Source organism: Stigmatopora argus, chromosome 11 (genome assembly GCF_051989625.1).
Source record: "Stigmatopora argus isolate UIUO_Sarg chromosome 11, RoL_Sarg_1.0, whole genome shotgun sequence".
Classification (NCBI taxonomy): domain Eukaryota; kingdom Metazoa; phylum Chordata; class Actinopteri; order Syngnathiformes; family Syngnathidae; genus Stigmatopora; species Stigmatopora argus.
Window position 1 is genome coordinate 19,297,903 of NC_135397.1, and position 17,014 is coordinate 19,314,916.

Below are 17,014 nucleotides of genomic sequence, written 5' to 3' on the forward strand. Positions count from 1 at the left end.
CATTTTACACTATGTCCATTGTAGATTTGTATCTCTGACAGTTCGTTTGGTTGCAGGGGACATATTCAGTTTTTAAGGCCAAAATGTGCTTTTCAGGGGCTGAAAAGCATGTTTTGGCCGAGTATGGTAATTTTCATTAAAACTTGATTTCTATCACTTTGAATGATGCCAAATGAATAACTTACTTGAATTGGACCATTTTACACTATGTCCATTGTAGATTTGTGTCTCCGACAGTTCGTTTGGTTGCAGGGGACATTTTCAGTTTTTATGGCCAAAATGTGCTTTTCAGAGGCTGAAAAGCATGTTTTGGCCGAGTATGATAATTTTCATTAAAACTTGATTTCTATCACTTCGAATGATGCCAAATGAATAATTTACTTGAGTTGGACCATTTTACACTATGTCCATTGTAGATTTGTGTCTCTGACAGTTCGTTTGGTTGCAGGGGACATATTCAGTTTTTATGGCCAAAATGTGCTTTTCAGGGGCTGAAAAGCACGTTTTGGCAGAGTATGATAATTTTCATTAAAACTTGATTTCTATCCATTCGAATGATGCCAAATGAATAACTTACTTGAATTGGACCATTGTACACTATGTCCATTGTAGATTTGTGTCTCCGACAGTTCGTTTGGTTGCAGGGGACATTTTCAGTTTTTATGGCCAAAATGTGCTTTTCAAAGGCTGAAAAGCATGTTTTGGCCGAGTATGATAATTTTCATTAAAACTTGATTTCTATCACTTCGAATGATGCCAAATGAATAATTTGCTTGAATTGGACCATTTTACACTATGTCCATTGTAGATTTGTGTCTCTGACAGTTCGTTTGGTTGCAGGGGACATATTCAGTTTTTAAGGCCAAAATGTGCTTTTCAGGGGCTGAAAAGCATGTTTTGGCCGAGTATGATGATTTTCATTAAAACTTAATTTCTATCACTTCGAATGATGCCAAATGAATAACTTACTTGAATTGGACCATTTTACACTATGTCCATTGTAGATTTGTGTCTCCGACAGTTCGTTTGGTTGCAGGGGACATTTTCAGTTTTTATGGCCAAAATGTGCTTTTCAGAGGCTGAAAAGCATGTTTTGGCCGAGTATGATAATTTTCATTAAAACTTGATTTCTGTCACTTCGAATGATGCCAAATGAATAATTTGCTTGAATTGGACCATTTTACACTATGTCCATTGTAGATTTGTGTCTCTGACAGTTCGTTTGGTTGCAGGGGACATATTCAGTTTTTAAGGCCAAAATGTGCTTTTCAGGGGCTGAAAAGCATGTTTTGGCCGAGTATGATAATTTACATTAAAACTTAATTTCTATCACTTCTAATGATGCCAAATGAATAACTTACTTGAATTGGACCATTTTACACTATGTCCATTGTAGATTTGTGTCTCTGACAGTTCGTTTGGTTGCAGGGGACATATTCAGTTTTTATGGCCAAAATGTGCTTTTCAGGGGCTGAAAAGCATGTTTTGGCCGAGTATGATAATTTTCATTAAAACTTGATTTCTATCACTTCGAATGATGCCAAATGAATAACTTACTTGAATTGGACCATTTTATACTATGTCCATTGTAGATTTGTGTCTCTGACAGTTCGTTTGGTTGCAGGGGACATATTCAGTTTTTATGGCCAAAATGTGCTTTTCAGGGGCTGAAAAGCATGTTTTGGCCGAGTATGATAATTTTCATTAAAACTTGATTTCTATCACTTCGAATGATGCCAAATGAATAACTTACTTGAATTGGACCATTTTACACTATGTCCATTGTAGATTTGTGTCGACAGTTCGTTTGGTTGCAGGGGACATATTCAGTTTTTATGGCCAAAATGTGCTTTTCAGAGGCTGAAAAGCATGTTTTGGCCGAGTATGATAATTTTCATTAAAACTTGATTTCTATCACTTTGAATGATGTCAAATGAATAACTTACTTGAATTGGACCATTTTACACTATGTCCATTGTAGATTTGTGTCTCCGACAGTTCGTTTGGTTGCAGGGGACATTTTCAGTTTTTATGGCCAAAATGTGCTTTTCAGAGGCTGAAAAGCATGTTTTGGCAGAGTATGATAATTTTCATTAAAACTTAATTTCTATCACTTCGAATGATGCCAAATGAATAATTTACTTGAATTGGACCATTTTACACTATGTCCATTGTAGATTTGTATCTCTGACAGTTCGTTTGGTTGCAGGGGACATATTCAGTTTTTAAGGCCAAAATGTGCTTTTCAGGGGCTGAAAAGCATGTTTTGGCCGAGTATGGTAATTTTCATTAAAACTTGATTTCTATCACTTTGAATGATGCCAAATGAATAACTTACTTGAATTGGACCATTTTACACTATGTCCATTGTAGATTTGTGTCTCCGACAGTTCGTTTGGTTGCAGGGGACATTTTCAGTTTTTATGGCCAAAATGTGCTTTTCAGAGGCTGAAAAGCATGTTTTGGCCGAGTATGATAATTTTCATTAAAACTTGATTTCTATCCATTCGAATGATGCCAAATGAATAACTTACTTGAATTGGACCATTTTACACTATGTCCATTGTAGATTTGTGTCTCTGACAGTTCATTTGGTTGCAGGGGACATATTCAGTTTTTATGGCCAAAATGTGCTTTTCAGGGGCTGAAAAGCACGTTTTGGCAGAATATGATAATTTTCATTAAAACTTGATTTCTATCCATTCGAATGATGCCAAATGAATAACTTACTTGAATTGGACCATTTTACATTATGTCCATTGTAGATTTGTGTCTCTGACAGTTCGTTTGGTTGCAGGGGACATATTCAGTTTTTATGGCCAAAATGTGCTTTTCAGGGGCTGAAAAGCATGTTTTGGCCGAGTATGATAATTTTCATTAAAACTTGATTTCTATCACTTCGAATGATGCCAAATGAATAACTTACTTGAATTGGACCATTTTACACTATGTCAATTGTAGATTTGTGTCTCCGACAGTTCGTTTGGTTGCAGGGGACATTTTCAGTTTTTATTGCCAAAATGTGCTTTTCAGGGGCTGAAAAGCATGTTTTGGCCGAGTATGATGATTTTAATTTAAACTTAATTTCTATCACTTCGAATGATGCCAAATGAATAACTTACTTGAATTGGACCATTTTACACTATGTCCATTGTAGATTTGTGTCTCCGACAGTTCGTTTGGTTGCAGTGGACATTTTCAGTTTTTATGGCCAAAATGTGCTTTTCAGAGGCTGAAAAGCATGTTTTGGCCGAGTATGATAATTTTCATTAAAACTTGATTTCTATCACTTCGAATGATGCCAAATGAATAATTTACTTGAATTGGACCATTTTACACTATGTCCATTGTAGATTTGTGTCTCTGACAGTTCGTTTGGTTGCAGGGGACATATTCAGTTTTTATGGCCAAAATGTGCTTTTCAGGGGCTGAAAAGCACGTTTTGGCAGAGTATGATAATTTTCATTAAAACTTGATTTCTATCCATTCGAATGATGCCAAATGAATAACTTACTTGAATTGGACCACTTTACACTATGTCCATTGTAGATTTGTGTCTCCGACAGTTCGTTTAGTTGTAGGGGACATTTTCAGTTTTTATGGCCAAAATGTGCTTTTCAAAGGCTGAAAAGCATGTTTTGGCCGAGTATGATAATTTTCATTAAAACTTGATTTCTATCACTTCGAATGATGCTAAATGAATAATTTGCTTGAATTGGACCATTTTACACTATGTCCATTGTAGATTTGTGTCTCTGACAGTTCGTTTGGTTGCAGGGGACATATTCAGTTTTTAAGGCCAAAATGTGCTTTTCAGAGGCTGAAAAGCATGTTTTGGCCGAGTATGATAATTTACATTAAAACTTAATTTCTATCACTTCGAATGATGCCAAATGAATAACTTACTTGAATTGGACCATTTTACACTATGTCCATTGTAGATTTGTGTCTCTGACAGTTCGTTTGGTTGCAGGGGACATATTCAGTTTTTATGGCCAAAATGTGCTTTTCAGGGGCTGAAAAGCATGTTTTGGCCGAGTTTGATAATTTTCATTAAAACTTGATTTCTATCACTTCGATTGATGCCAAATGAATAACTTACTTGAATTGGACCATTTTACACTATGTCCATTGTAGATTTGTGTCTCCGACAGTTCGTTTGGTTGCAGGGGACATTTTCAGTTTTTATGGCCAAAATGTGCTTTTCAGAGGCTGAAAAGCATGTTTTGGCCGAGTATGATAATTTTCATTAAAACTTGATTTCTATCACTTCGAATGATGCCAAATGAATAATTTACTTGAATTGGACCATTTTACACTATGTCCATTGTAGATTTGTGTCTCTGACAGTTCGTTTGGTTGCAGGGGACATATTCAGTTTTTATGGCCAAAATGTGCTTTTCAGGGGCTGAAAAGCACGTTTTGGCAGAGTATGATAATTTTCATTAAAACTTGATTTCTATCCATTCGAATGATGCCAAATGAATAACTTACTTGAATTGGACCATTGTACACTATGTCCATTGTAGATTTGTGTCTCCGACAGTTCGTTTGGTTGCAGGGGACATATTCAGTTTTTATGGCCAAAATGTGCTTTTCAGGGGCTGAAAAGCATGTTTTGACCGAGTTTGATAATTTTCATTAAAACTTGATTTCTATCACTTCGATTGATGCCAAATGAATAACTTACTTGAATTGGACCATTTTACACTATGTCCATTGTAGATTTGTGTCTCCGACAGTTCGTTTGGTTGCAGGGGACATTTTCAGTTTTTATGGCCAAAATGTGCTTTTCAGAGGCTGAAAAGCATGTTTTGGCCGAGTATGGTAATTTTCATTAAAACTTGATTTCTATCACTTCGAATGATGCCAAATGAATAACTTACTTGAATTGGACCATTTTACACTATGTCCATTGTAGATTTGTGTCTCTGACAGTTCGTTTGGTTGCAGGGGACATATTCAGTTTTTATGGCCAAAATGTGCTTTTCAGAGGCTGAAAAGCATGTTTTGGCCGAGTTTGATAATTTTCATTAAAACTTGATTTCTATCACTTCGAATGATGCCAAATGAATAACTTACTTGAATTGGACCATTTTACACTATGTCCATTGTAGATTTGTGTCTCCGACAGTTCGTTTGGTTGCAGGGGACATTTTCAGTTTTTATGGCCAAAATGTGCTTTTCAGAGGCTGAAAAGCATGTTTTGGCCGAGTATGATAATTTTCATTAAAACTTGATTTCTATCACTTCGAATGATGCCAAATGAATAATTTACTTGAATTGGACCATTTTACACTATGTCCATTGTAGATTTGTGTCTCTGACAGTTCGTTTGGTTGCAGGGGACATATTCAGTTTTTATGGCCAAAATGTGCTTTTCAGGGGCTGAAAAGCACGTTTTGGCAGAGTATGATAATTTTCATTAAAACTTGATTTCTATCCATTCGAATGATGCCAAATGAATAACTTACTTGAATTGGACCATTGTACACTATGTCCATTGTAGATTTGTGTCTCCGACAGTTCGTTTGGTTGCAGGGGACATATTCAGTTTTTATGGCCAAAATGTGCTTTTCAGGGGCTGAAAAGCATGTTTTGACCGAGTTTGATAATTTTCATTAAAACTTGATTTCTATCACTTCGATTGATGCCAAATGTATAACTTACTTGAATTGGACCATTTTACACTATGTCCATTGTAGATTTGTGTCTCCGACAGTTCGTTTGGTTGCAGGGGACATTTTCAGTTTTTATGGCCAAAATGTGCTTTTCAGAGGCTGAAAAGCATGTTTTGGCCGAGTATGGTAATTTTCATTAAAACTTGATTTCTATCACTTCGAATGATGCCAAATGAATAACTTACTTGAATTGGACCATTTTACACTATGTCCATTGTAGATTTGTGTCTCTGACAGTTCGTTTGGTTGCAGGGGACATATTCAGTTTTTATGGCCAAAATGTGCTTTTCAGAGGCTGAAAAGCATGTTTTGGCCGAGTATGATAATTTTCATTAAAACTTGATTTCTATCACTTCGAATGATGCCAAATGAATAACTTACTTGAATTGGACCATTTTACACTATGTCCATTGTAGATTTGTGTCTCCGACAGTTCGTTTGGTTGCAGGGGACATTTTCAGTTTTTATGGCCAAAATGTGCTTTTCAGAGGCTGAAAAGCATGTTTTGGCAGAGTATGATAATTTTCATTAAAACTTAATTTCTATCACTTCGAATGATGCCAAATGAATAACTTACTTGAATTGGACCATTTTACACTATGTCCATTGTAGATTTGTGTCTCTGACAGTTCGTTTGGTTGCAGGGTGTTGGGAAAATCATTATTATAAATGTGTTTGCAATGCTTACTTAGGAATAGAAAGCCTTATTATAAACATGCTTACTATATTAATCAATATATTTGCTTATTAGGAATAGTAATGCTCATCCTGAATGTGTAACAATATTAAACAATATATATGTGTTGAACGCTGTGCTTTTATGTTAGAGTTATTGGCATTAATAAAGCCATTTTAATGCATGCCTTGCTAAAGTAAGAACTGTGGTTCACATCGAGAGGGCAGGGAATGGCCATGGGCAGGGAGAGGTCTCAAAACAATTGCTCTTGGGAACTGCGAACTGCTTGGGAACTGAGGACTGTTTTCGGCTTCGGAAGGAGGACTCAGGACAGGTGCTCCTGGGAACTGAGGACTGTTTACGGCTTCGGAAGATGGACTCATAACAAGCGCTCTTGGGAACCGAGGACTGTTTTGGGAAGCCCCTCTTCGCTGAAGGGTTCGCATCGAAACTCGCTTGGGAAGATTCAACAGGTCCTACATTGTTTTGATAACTGTACAGAATTGTTGTGAGACGATTCAACAGGTCCTACAATTGTTTTGATAACTGTACGAAATTGTTATGAGACTCTACGAATGTTTAGACTTCTGTGGGGCATGGCGTGAAAATCTTATGATTAAATTAGCGAAACGGACTTCGAGTGGTTAGAATGATCTTGGCCGGAGACGCGGATGGATGTATTCTCTCTTGCAAGAATTAAATGTGGATGTGACTACAGATGCCTTTTTATTGAAAGCTGAACACGGAAAAACCTAAGGATAAACCTACAATTGGATGAACGTATCATTTTGGTCCTTCGAGCCTGTGGCCAAGATACCGGAGCAGAATCCAGGTCGCTTCCGTTCGATATCTGGAAAGACCGTGCACGGCGCTTAAATACCCTTTTACGGGCTGGATTATTCGACGAGGCGACTTGGTTCTCGACGGTTGACGGCTAACACTCTGAAAGGGACATCTGGAGTCATATCTGGTAAGTCCACGTGAATGTCTGCGTTTGTTGAAGGGGCATTACACGTGAGGTCCATTTTTTAAATGTGACTCGCGTCCAGGGGACTGCGACACGCGTCCAGGGGACTGCGTTACAAACCCTGGGTATACTAGTCGATGCCAGGTAACGAGACAGAGCATGAGTCTATAAAACTTGGGGCAGTTCGGGGTGTCCTGTACCGCGGTCCGGATAGGTACAAATATAACTCTGACAGTATATCAGGCTAGGGTATACATTTGTGTTGCGTGTGTTACGTGTGTCGTTCCCCGGAAAAAGAATTTGCTAACTGATAACTAAGTGCGCGCGCGCTCCCTTCTAAAATGGGCAGCGCAAATGTAAAAGCGGCTGGCGACGACGATCCAAAACAGCGTCTGCCGTGTAAAGATTGGAAGTTTGTTGAGAGTCAAAGCGCTTCAAGAGTTAAACACCTAAACTTATGGATAAACGAGTATGGGTTTACTGGACAGCTGAATATGCATAAAATACTGGATTTACAAGATAAAATGCGCTCTAAGCACAAGAGTAATCTGTGTAAAATGGATAATGATGGATATGAGGATACCAATTATTGGTTCTTGATGGCAAAAAAGCGTTGTGATGGGAACGTTAGGAAAATTGAGCGGAGTGAGAGCCAAAATGTTGATAACAGCGGAAAAGCAGAGCCTTCTGTCTTGTTCCACAGAAAGGAGGACGATGAGACAGCCGCGGTGGGAAAAAGAGGGGGCCTTAAAAAAGAAAAGCTAGAGGGGGGATTGTCGGGAAAAGCGGAGGAGACGCGGTTGTATCCGACGCTGCCCCCTCCGACATATGATCCTGACCGTGTGACCAGGTCGGGGGGCCCCGTGGGGGATTGGTCAAAAACGTGGGGAAAAGCTCTGTCCCCCCAGCCTGAGGCGCCGCCGGTGTGGGGAAAAGCGCTATCCCCCCAGCCGGAGGCGCCGTCAATGTGGGGAGGAGCGCTGTCCGCCCAGCCTGGGGCTCCGCCGATAAATGATATTTTTCCTGAACAATACCCCATGATTGAGGTCGCCAACCCTAATGTAGAGGATAAACAACCCTCGACGATCCTAGTCCATAGAACTTGGACACAGGACGACGTGAAAAAGGCTATAGACGGCATCACGTCGCACAAAATTGATGTGGATGAATTTGTTTTACAAATGGAGGACATTAGGCGGTCGTATCACCTAAATGGAGTAGAAACACAGCAAATTTGGATGACCGCATTGAAAGGTGATTGGCATGTTGTTAGGGGTGATTGGAGCCCAAAAGATGGAAAGGGCTCCCTAGCTCACGACAGCCGTGAGTTAAACTTTAGGGTACTTGAGTTGATAGAACGGGCCACGAGCAAATTTAAAACAAAGGCAAATTACACCGCTATTGGCAGAGCTAAGCAAAAGGATGATGAGCCTTTTGAGGAGTATAAAATCAGAATGACAGCTTGTTTTAAGGCTAACAGTGGCATCGCTGAGGACCACGTGGTGGGTAGCCTTTATCAGGAGCAGCTGAAAAATGTGCTCCATGCTCATTCAAAATATGCTCTTAGAGAATGGATTGAGAAACATTGGGTGGACCGGCCCACGGGCACGCTTGACCAATACGTGAATCAGGCATTGCATGCTGAGGAGCAGCTAAAGAAAAAAGGAAAGAAAAAAGGGGGGTCGTCCTCGAATGAGGATGGAATTTTTTACCAAGATAGGGGATGGGGACGTAGAAATTTTAACAATAACAGAGGGAGAGGATATATGGGGAAGGTGGACAAACAACGGACGCTTTACGGTAAAAGCGTCTGCTGGATCTGTGGAAAATTGGGACACATATCGCGAGATTGCCCAGATAACAGGGCCAATAGAGAAGAGGCCAGGCAAGCACGTCTAGCCGGCGGGCCTGCTCAAAGTACAGTAAATGAAAACTTTGGGCATGAAGAAGTTCAGCTAAATTTAGCGGAAATACTGGCATTAGACACGATTAAACCTGAGATTACATTGTTCGTAAATGGGATACAATTAAAGTTTTTGTGTGATACCGGTGCTTGTAAAACTGCAATTCGAATGAGTGTTCCAGGAGCTAAACATACAGATCGGAGGGTATTTGTGACAACAGCAGGTGGTCAGGTTGCCGCCGTTTCGGAGACAGTTCCGGTTTGGATAAGAGATCCGGAAGGAGAGACATGTAAGATGTCTGTGTTGGTGGTGCCTGAATGTCCGGTCAATTTATTGGGTAGAGATGGTCTATTACAGCTGGACCTAGCTTTGGTCCCCTCCTCTAGTGGTAATATGGTGGTTAAAAGGCGAAAGGAGATTCTAAGTGGCCAATTAAATGTTTTGCAGGGATGCCAACCTGCGTTCTTTTATTATACGCTGGACTTGTCAGATAGTACGCCGACGGGGGTTGGAAGCGGGCTGTTGACTGCGAGTGCTGATCTGATTGAGGCGCGGGAAGATATTCAAAACATTGACTCCCTCTGTGTGCGGATGTGGTGCAAAATGACGGAAGGGCCTGATAAGACGTATGAGAGCAAATTGGCACAAGCCGTTCCGGCCGAAATTAAAATAGACTACCTTTATTCGGACGGTATTTCTACAGTTGTGGGGGGTGTTGAGTTGCCTGACGGGTATAAAAATCTTTTTCTCGAGTGGGCACCTCCACACATTGTATTATACAAACCATACAATCAAAGAAAGGAGGTGCTGCGTAACTTTGTACATATGGCCCGCGGGGCAACCGATTGGACGACGTTGGACACAGGGCTTGAATATAGCGAACATACGGAAACGTACAGAAAAGCAGTGTTTCTCACTACGGGCGTAGGAGTGGGAATATACCTTCAATGACTAGTGAATTCGGCAAAGGAGATATATCTGTTATCGGACGAGGAGGAGGAACTGTTAGCGACGGTTCCTCCCGAAATATGGTCTAAAGGGCCTTCTGATGTGGAACTCGTAAAAAGGGTTATACCGATAATAATTAGACCGAAAACTGAATTCAGGCCTTGTGTCCGACAATATCCATTAAAACCTGATGCCTTGGAAGGAATAAAACCGGTAATTGAGGATTTGTTAAAAGCAGGAGTGATTATTGAATGTGACGATTCACCTTGCAATTCCCCCATATTTCCAGTAAAAAAGGCGGCCCCTTCTGTGGGATGGAGAATGGTTCAAGATTTGCAGGCGGTAAATTCTGCAGTAATTCAGCGTGCACCTTGTGTGCCGGACCCGCACACACTTCTGAATAATTTGGATCCAGACGCGACATTTTTTACGGTGATTGACATAAGTAACGCCTTTTTCTCCATCCCATTAGATCGGAACAGTCGGTATTGGTTTGCCTTCACGTTCGGAAGGAAAAAGTATACTTTTACGAGATTGCCGCAAGGATATTGTGAAAGCCCCACAATATATTCACAGGTAATGAGTAACAGTGTTGCGAGATTCCACCCGCCGGGGGGAAGCCAAATTATTGTGTATGTTGATGATGTATTGGTGGCGTCATCTACTTTGGAATCTTGTAAGATAGACACTGTAGCGTTGATTGGGCACCTGGCAGCTGAAGGCCACAAAATAAACAAAAACAAATTGCAGCTTTGTAAAGAACAAGTAAAATATTTGGGACATAATCTCATCAAAGGAGGGAAGAAAATTTTAGAAGACAGAAAAAAAGTGGTCTTAGACGCACCTAAGCCGCTAACTAAAAAACAGATGATGTCGTTTCTAGGTTTCACTAATTACTGTAGGGCATGGATTCCAAATTATGCGGAAGTTGTTTCTCCCCTTGCTAAATTGATGAATGATGATGGTTTAAAAATGTGCTCGACTTTGAATTGGACAGCAGAGGCGGAAAGGGCGTTTTGTACATTAAAACAGATGCTAGTAGCTAGCGGAACCTTAGCGTTGCCTAATTATAACAAGCCTTTTGTACAAATGGTAGACTGTAAAGGAGTGTATATGACGTCAGTGCTGACTCAAGAATTCGGGGGGAAGATGCGGCCGGTTGCATATTTTTCGTCTAGATTAGATAGGGTGGCCTGCGCACTTCCTCATTGTGTACGGGCGGTAGTTGCAGCTTCTATGGCGGTAGAAAGCAGTGCTACAATAGTGCTTTTTCATTCTTTAACCCTTAGGGTTCCACACGCAGTGGCTGCATTGTTGTTACAAACTAACATGAAATTTCTATCTCCAGCGAGGCATTTATCTTGTATAGCCATTTTACTGTCACAACCACTTCTCACACTCGAAAGATGTGCTAAAATTAATCCAGCTACTTTGTTGCCACTTCCTGAGGAGGGAGAGCGTCATGATTGTCAAGGGATAGCCGAAGAGGCTACAAGGTGTAGAAAAGATTTGATGGACCAACCGCTGGACAGCGGTGAAGTCCTTTTTGTTGATGGTTCCGCTAGAAAAGATGATACGGGGAAAACTCAGACGGGGTATGCGGTTGTAACCGCAACTAGAATATTAAAGGCAGGGCCTTTGCCGTCCAATTACTCTGCGCAAGCGGCAGAGTTAATTGCATTGACGGAAGCATGCATTTTGATGGGCAACATGGACGTTACAATTTATACGGACAGTCAATATGCGTTTTCAACTTGCCACGTTTTCGCTAGTTATTGGGCAAATAGGGGTATGATATCTTCTACCGGCAAAGCAGTAACGCATTCCAAATTGTTACAACGGCTAATAGCTGCAGTTCAGCTCCCAAAACGAATCGCTGTTTGCAAGTGTGCCGCACACACTTCCAAACATGATCGGGTGTCCTTGGGGAATGCCTTTGCTGATAAGACGGCAAAGGAAGCTGCAAGGAAACCCTTTATTGGAATGGCAGACTCGATATATGAAAAAAATGTCTTATCGGACGACATTTTAGCAAAAATGCAGCTACAAAGCCCACAATCGGAGTTCAAAACATGGATTGACAAAGGAGCAAAATTGCAAAGTGGGGTTTATGCGAGCATTGAAGGCCAACCAATCTTACCAAAAAATTTGTTTAGATGGGCGGCCATTTTGAGTCATGGCAAAACGCATATCTCGACGGCGAGAATGGTTGCTTTGGTGCAACGGCACTTCAAAACGTATGGATTTAATCTATATGCAAAAAATTTTTGTAGGGCATGTTTGATTTGTGCTCGACATAACCCCCAAGGGGGGATACGGCCAAAACGTGGGCAATTCCCAAAAACTACATATCCATTTCAAGGGATACATATGGATTTTATTGAATTAAGTAAAAGTGAGGGGAAAAGATACTGCTTAGTGATTGTAGATGCCTTTTCAAAATGGGTTGAAATTTTTCCAACAAAGAACATAGATGCATTAACTGTAGCCAAAGCACTATGTAAAGATATCATTCCACGATATGGAATCCCAGAAACCATTTATAGTGATAATGGCACCCATTTTGTTAACAAAATAATTGATGGAATTGGCAAAAGGTTCCATATTTCGTTACGAAATCATTGCGCCTACCATCCACAATCGGCGGGCCTTGTAGAACGGATGAATGGAACTATAAAGAATAGACTAAAGAAATGCATGGAGGAAACAAAAAGGCCGTGGACGAAATGTATCGATTTAGTCAAATTATATATTAACATCACGAGTACAAACGGATTAACACCGTATGAAATCCTGTTTGGAAGACCTTACAAATTGCCATTATTCACTACACAATGGGAATTGGATGACGAGGCAAATCTGGCTGACTACATGAGGAAATCTTTAGAAAAACGCATCGAACTTAAATTACCGGAAGGGGATTTTTCTTTTCAACAGGAAACGGACGAGACGACGGTGGTGCCAGGAGACTGGGTGCTGATACGCAGCACAAAAAAGAAACATTGGAGTGACGCAAAGTGGGAGGGGCCATACCAAGTGTTGCTAACGACACCAACAGCTATGAAGATAGCCGAGAGGGGAACTTGGATCCACCTTTCACACAGTAAGAAGGTTATCTCAGTTGAAACGTTTCAAGCTCCCTAAACAAAAATGGCAAAAACAATTATTGCTCTTGGGGCAATGGAATTAACGATTGTGACTCTTTTCCTCTCCACAGTAGGGCTACTTTCTCCAGTTGGAGAGAAAGGCGGATGCGTTTCAACTAAGGATACACCTTCTTGCGGCAGGGTAAAACGAGCAACAATAAAATGGGACATAACATTACCTACTGAATCAAATTTCCAAACATGCATTCGAGATGACACCCCCAGACAAATAAGCTCACAAACAATGTTTTGTCTTCCATACAATAAGACTACGGAAATCTTCCTTTCATGGGAGAAAATATTTTTAGAAGTAAAGAGATCCCGGTTGCCATTTAAGGGATCAATCTATGGTAAAGGATATGTGTGGTACATAACGGCCCTGAGGCGGGGTTGGGATCACCTTGTTGCAGAAACTGGAAAAAATTGGCAAGCTTGGATGTCGGACGCGTGCGCAAAAGCCATCAGGCCCCTGATAAAATTAACCCATGCAAAGGGGGGATTACAAATGGTTATTCGGACTGACAAATTCACTTGTGGAAAAGATCCTTGTCTGACGTTTTTCCTAAGTCCATGGGCAAGTCTGGGAGACCCTTATTACAAATTTTACATTTGTGTCTCAACAGAAATAACCATGCCTATGGAGGCCGAGTTTGGGGCGTCAGCGAAGGGAACACCCGAATCTGCCGTAGTAAAATTGAAATCTGGGAAGACCAGAGATGATGAATTCATTTCTGCAACAGGGATTTCCCAAACGGGCAATAATTGGTTGCTGTTGATGGAAAATGCAGCTAATACTATAAATCAAACCTGCATAACATGTATGGGGCCCCGCCCTCTCTTACGAGTAGTGCCCGCGCAAATTACCCCTGATTGTGTAATGGAGGTAATGACAAATGGAAATGTAAGCCCAAATTGTGAAAAATGGAATAATGTATACCCTGTTACAAGAGCAGCAAAGGACAAACCTAACTTTTCAACACATATTGCCTTTGATCATTTTACCTGCTTGCATCTTACAGGGCTTGGTCTGAAGCTGGGCGCGATAAATGAGACATGGTGCGCTCGAATTCTAAAACAGACTGCACCCCTGATTCCACGTTCTGACCTGTGGTGGTGGTGTGGTGGAAATAAATTATACGATTCCTGCCGAAATTCGGCGGGACTATGTGCTTTGGTCTCACTGCTCTTACCAGTGTCTGTTTTTCCATCTACAGTGGAGGAGATACAATTGGCTGCGCAGAAATCCAGTATGTTGGTGGGCCCCTCGCGACGGCGTCGATCGGCATGGAGAGAGGGGGATCCGACATACATTGATGCGATTGGCATCCCCCGGGGAGTGCCAGATGAGTATAAGTTGGCTAATCAGATCGCAGCAGGTTGGGAGTCTATTTTTCTTTTAGTGACTCCAAACAAAAATGTGGATCGGATAAATTACCTGCATTACAATGTCCAAAAACTTGGAAATTATACTGAACAGGGATTTGTGGCGATAAAGGAACAATTGGCAGCCACCAGTCTGATGGCGTTCCAGGATCGCATAGCAGTTGATATGCTGCTTGCGGAGCAAGGGGGCGTGTGTGCAATGTTTGGAGATCAATGTTGCACCTTCATACCGAACAACACGTCACCCGATGGGTCTCTCACCCAGGCTATTAGTGGCCTGCAGACCCTCAACCGCAATATGAAGAAGCATTCTGGAGTCAGTGAATCCGCGTGGGACAGCTGGTGGCAGAAGTCCTTTGGGAAGTATAAAAATTTGGCTCAATCTGTTGCAATGTCCGTAGGCCTTTTTGCTACGATTTTGACATTATGTGGGTGTTGTATTATTCCCTGCTTAAGATCTTTGATAAGCCGACTTATAACCACTGCGATTGCCCCTACAAATTCTAAATTACATGAATTATATCCTCTACTGATCAAACAGTCTGAGGGGAGCAGTGAATTTCAAGAGCATGGTAATTGCGAGGATGAATTGGGCGAAAATGATTCTGTGTTTTGCTTTTCAGACCAGCCGTGCCAGTGAGCGGGTAAAACTAAAGCCAACGGCAACGGACATTTCCTCCCCATTTCTATTTTTTGCCATAAAATGAATTAATGGAATAAAGCCGAGAGGAAGTTTTATTAAGGAAATCATGTGCAAATTTATAATATAGGGGGGAATGTTGGGAAAATCATTATTATAAATGTGTTTGCAATGCTTACTTAGGAATAGAAAACCTTATTATAAACATGCTTACTATATTAATCAATATATTTGCTTATTAGGAATAGTAATGCTCATCCTGAATGTGTAACAATATTAAACAATATATATGTGTTGAACGCTGTGCTTTTATGTTAGAGTTATTGGCATTAATAAAGCCATTTTAATGCATGCCTTGCTAAAGTAAGAACTGTGGTTCACATCGAGAGGGCAGGGAATGGCCATGGGCAGGGAGAGGTCTCAAAACAATTGCTCTTGGGAACTGCGAACTGCTTGGGAACTGAGGACTGTTTTCGGCTTCGGAAGGAGGACTCAGGACAGGTGCTCCTGGGAACTGAGGACTGTTTACGGCTTCGGAAGATGGACTCACAACAAGCGCTCTTGGGAACCGAGGACTGTTTTGGGAAGCCCCTCTTCGCTGAAAGGTTTGCATCGAAACTCGCTTGGGAAGATTCAACAGGTCCTACATTGTTTTGATAAATGTACAGAATTGTTGTGAGACGATTCAACAGGTCCTACAATTGTTTTGATAACTGTACGAAATTGTTATGAGACTCTACGAATGTTTAGACTTCTGTGGGGCATGGCGTGAAAATCTTATGATTAAATTAGCGAAACGGACTTCGAGTGGTTAGAATGATCTTGGCCGGAGACGCGGATGGATGTATTCTCTCTTGCAAGAATTAAATGTGGATGTGACTACAGATGCCTTTTTATTGAAAGCTGAACACGGAAAAACCTAAGGATAAACCTACAATTGGATGAACGTATCACAGGGGACATATTCAGTTTTTATGGCCAAAATGTGCTTTTCAGGGGCTGAAAAGCATGTTTTGGCCGAGTATGATAATTTTCATTAAAACTTGATTTCTATCACTTCGATTGATGCCAAATGAATAACTTACTTGAATTGGACCATTTTACACTATGTCCATTGTAGATTTGTGTCTCCGACAGTTCGTTTGGTTGCAGGGGACATTTTCAGTTTTTATGGCCAAAATGTGCTTTTCAGAGGCTGAAAAGCATGTTTTGGCCGAGTATGGTAATTTTCATTAAAACTTGATTTCTATCCATTCGAATGATGCCAAATGAATAACTTACTTGAATTGGACCATTTTACACTATGTCCATTGTAGATTTGTGTCTCTGACAGTTCGTTTGGTTGGAGGGGACATATTCAGTTTTTATGGCCAAAATGTGCTTTTCAGAGGCTGAAAAGCATGTTTTGGCCGAGTATGATAATTTTCATTAAAACTTGATTTCTATCACTTCGAATGATGCCAAATGAATAACTTACTTGAATTGGACCATTTTACACTATGTCCATTGTAGATTTGTGTCTCCGACAGTTCGTTTGGTTGCAGGGGACATTTTCAGTTTTTATGGCCAAAATGTGCTTTTCAGAGGCTGAAAAGCATGTTTTGGCAGAGTATGATGATTTTCATTAAAACTTAATTTCTATCACTTCGAATGATGCCAAATGAATAAC

The 17,014-nt window shown here is 40.7% G+C and overlaps 1 protein-coding gene across 1 annotated transcript; it reads left to right on the plus strand.

The window, feature by feature from the left end:
- The first annotated feature begins 14,685 nt into the window (after window positions 1–14,685).
- On the plus strand, window positions 14,686–15,376 carry LOC144085175 (syncytin-A-like). Its single transcript, XM_077614228.1, has 2 exons — window positions 14,686–14,698; window positions 14,800–15,376. The coding sequence occupies exon 2, from the start codon at window positions 14,842–14,844 to the stop codon at window positions 15,343–15,345; it is 504 nt and encodes a 167-aa protein (XP_077470354.1). The 5' UTR covers window positions 14,686–14,698; window positions 14,800–14,841; the 3' UTR covers window positions 15,346–15,376.
- Window positions 15,377–17,014: the final 1,638 nt, after the last annotated feature.

Coding starts and splice junctions, on each gene's coding strand:
- LOC144085175 (XM_077614228.1), top strand. CDS start 14,842: ATGGCGTTCCAGGATCGCATAGCAGTTGATATGCTGCTTGCGGAGCAA.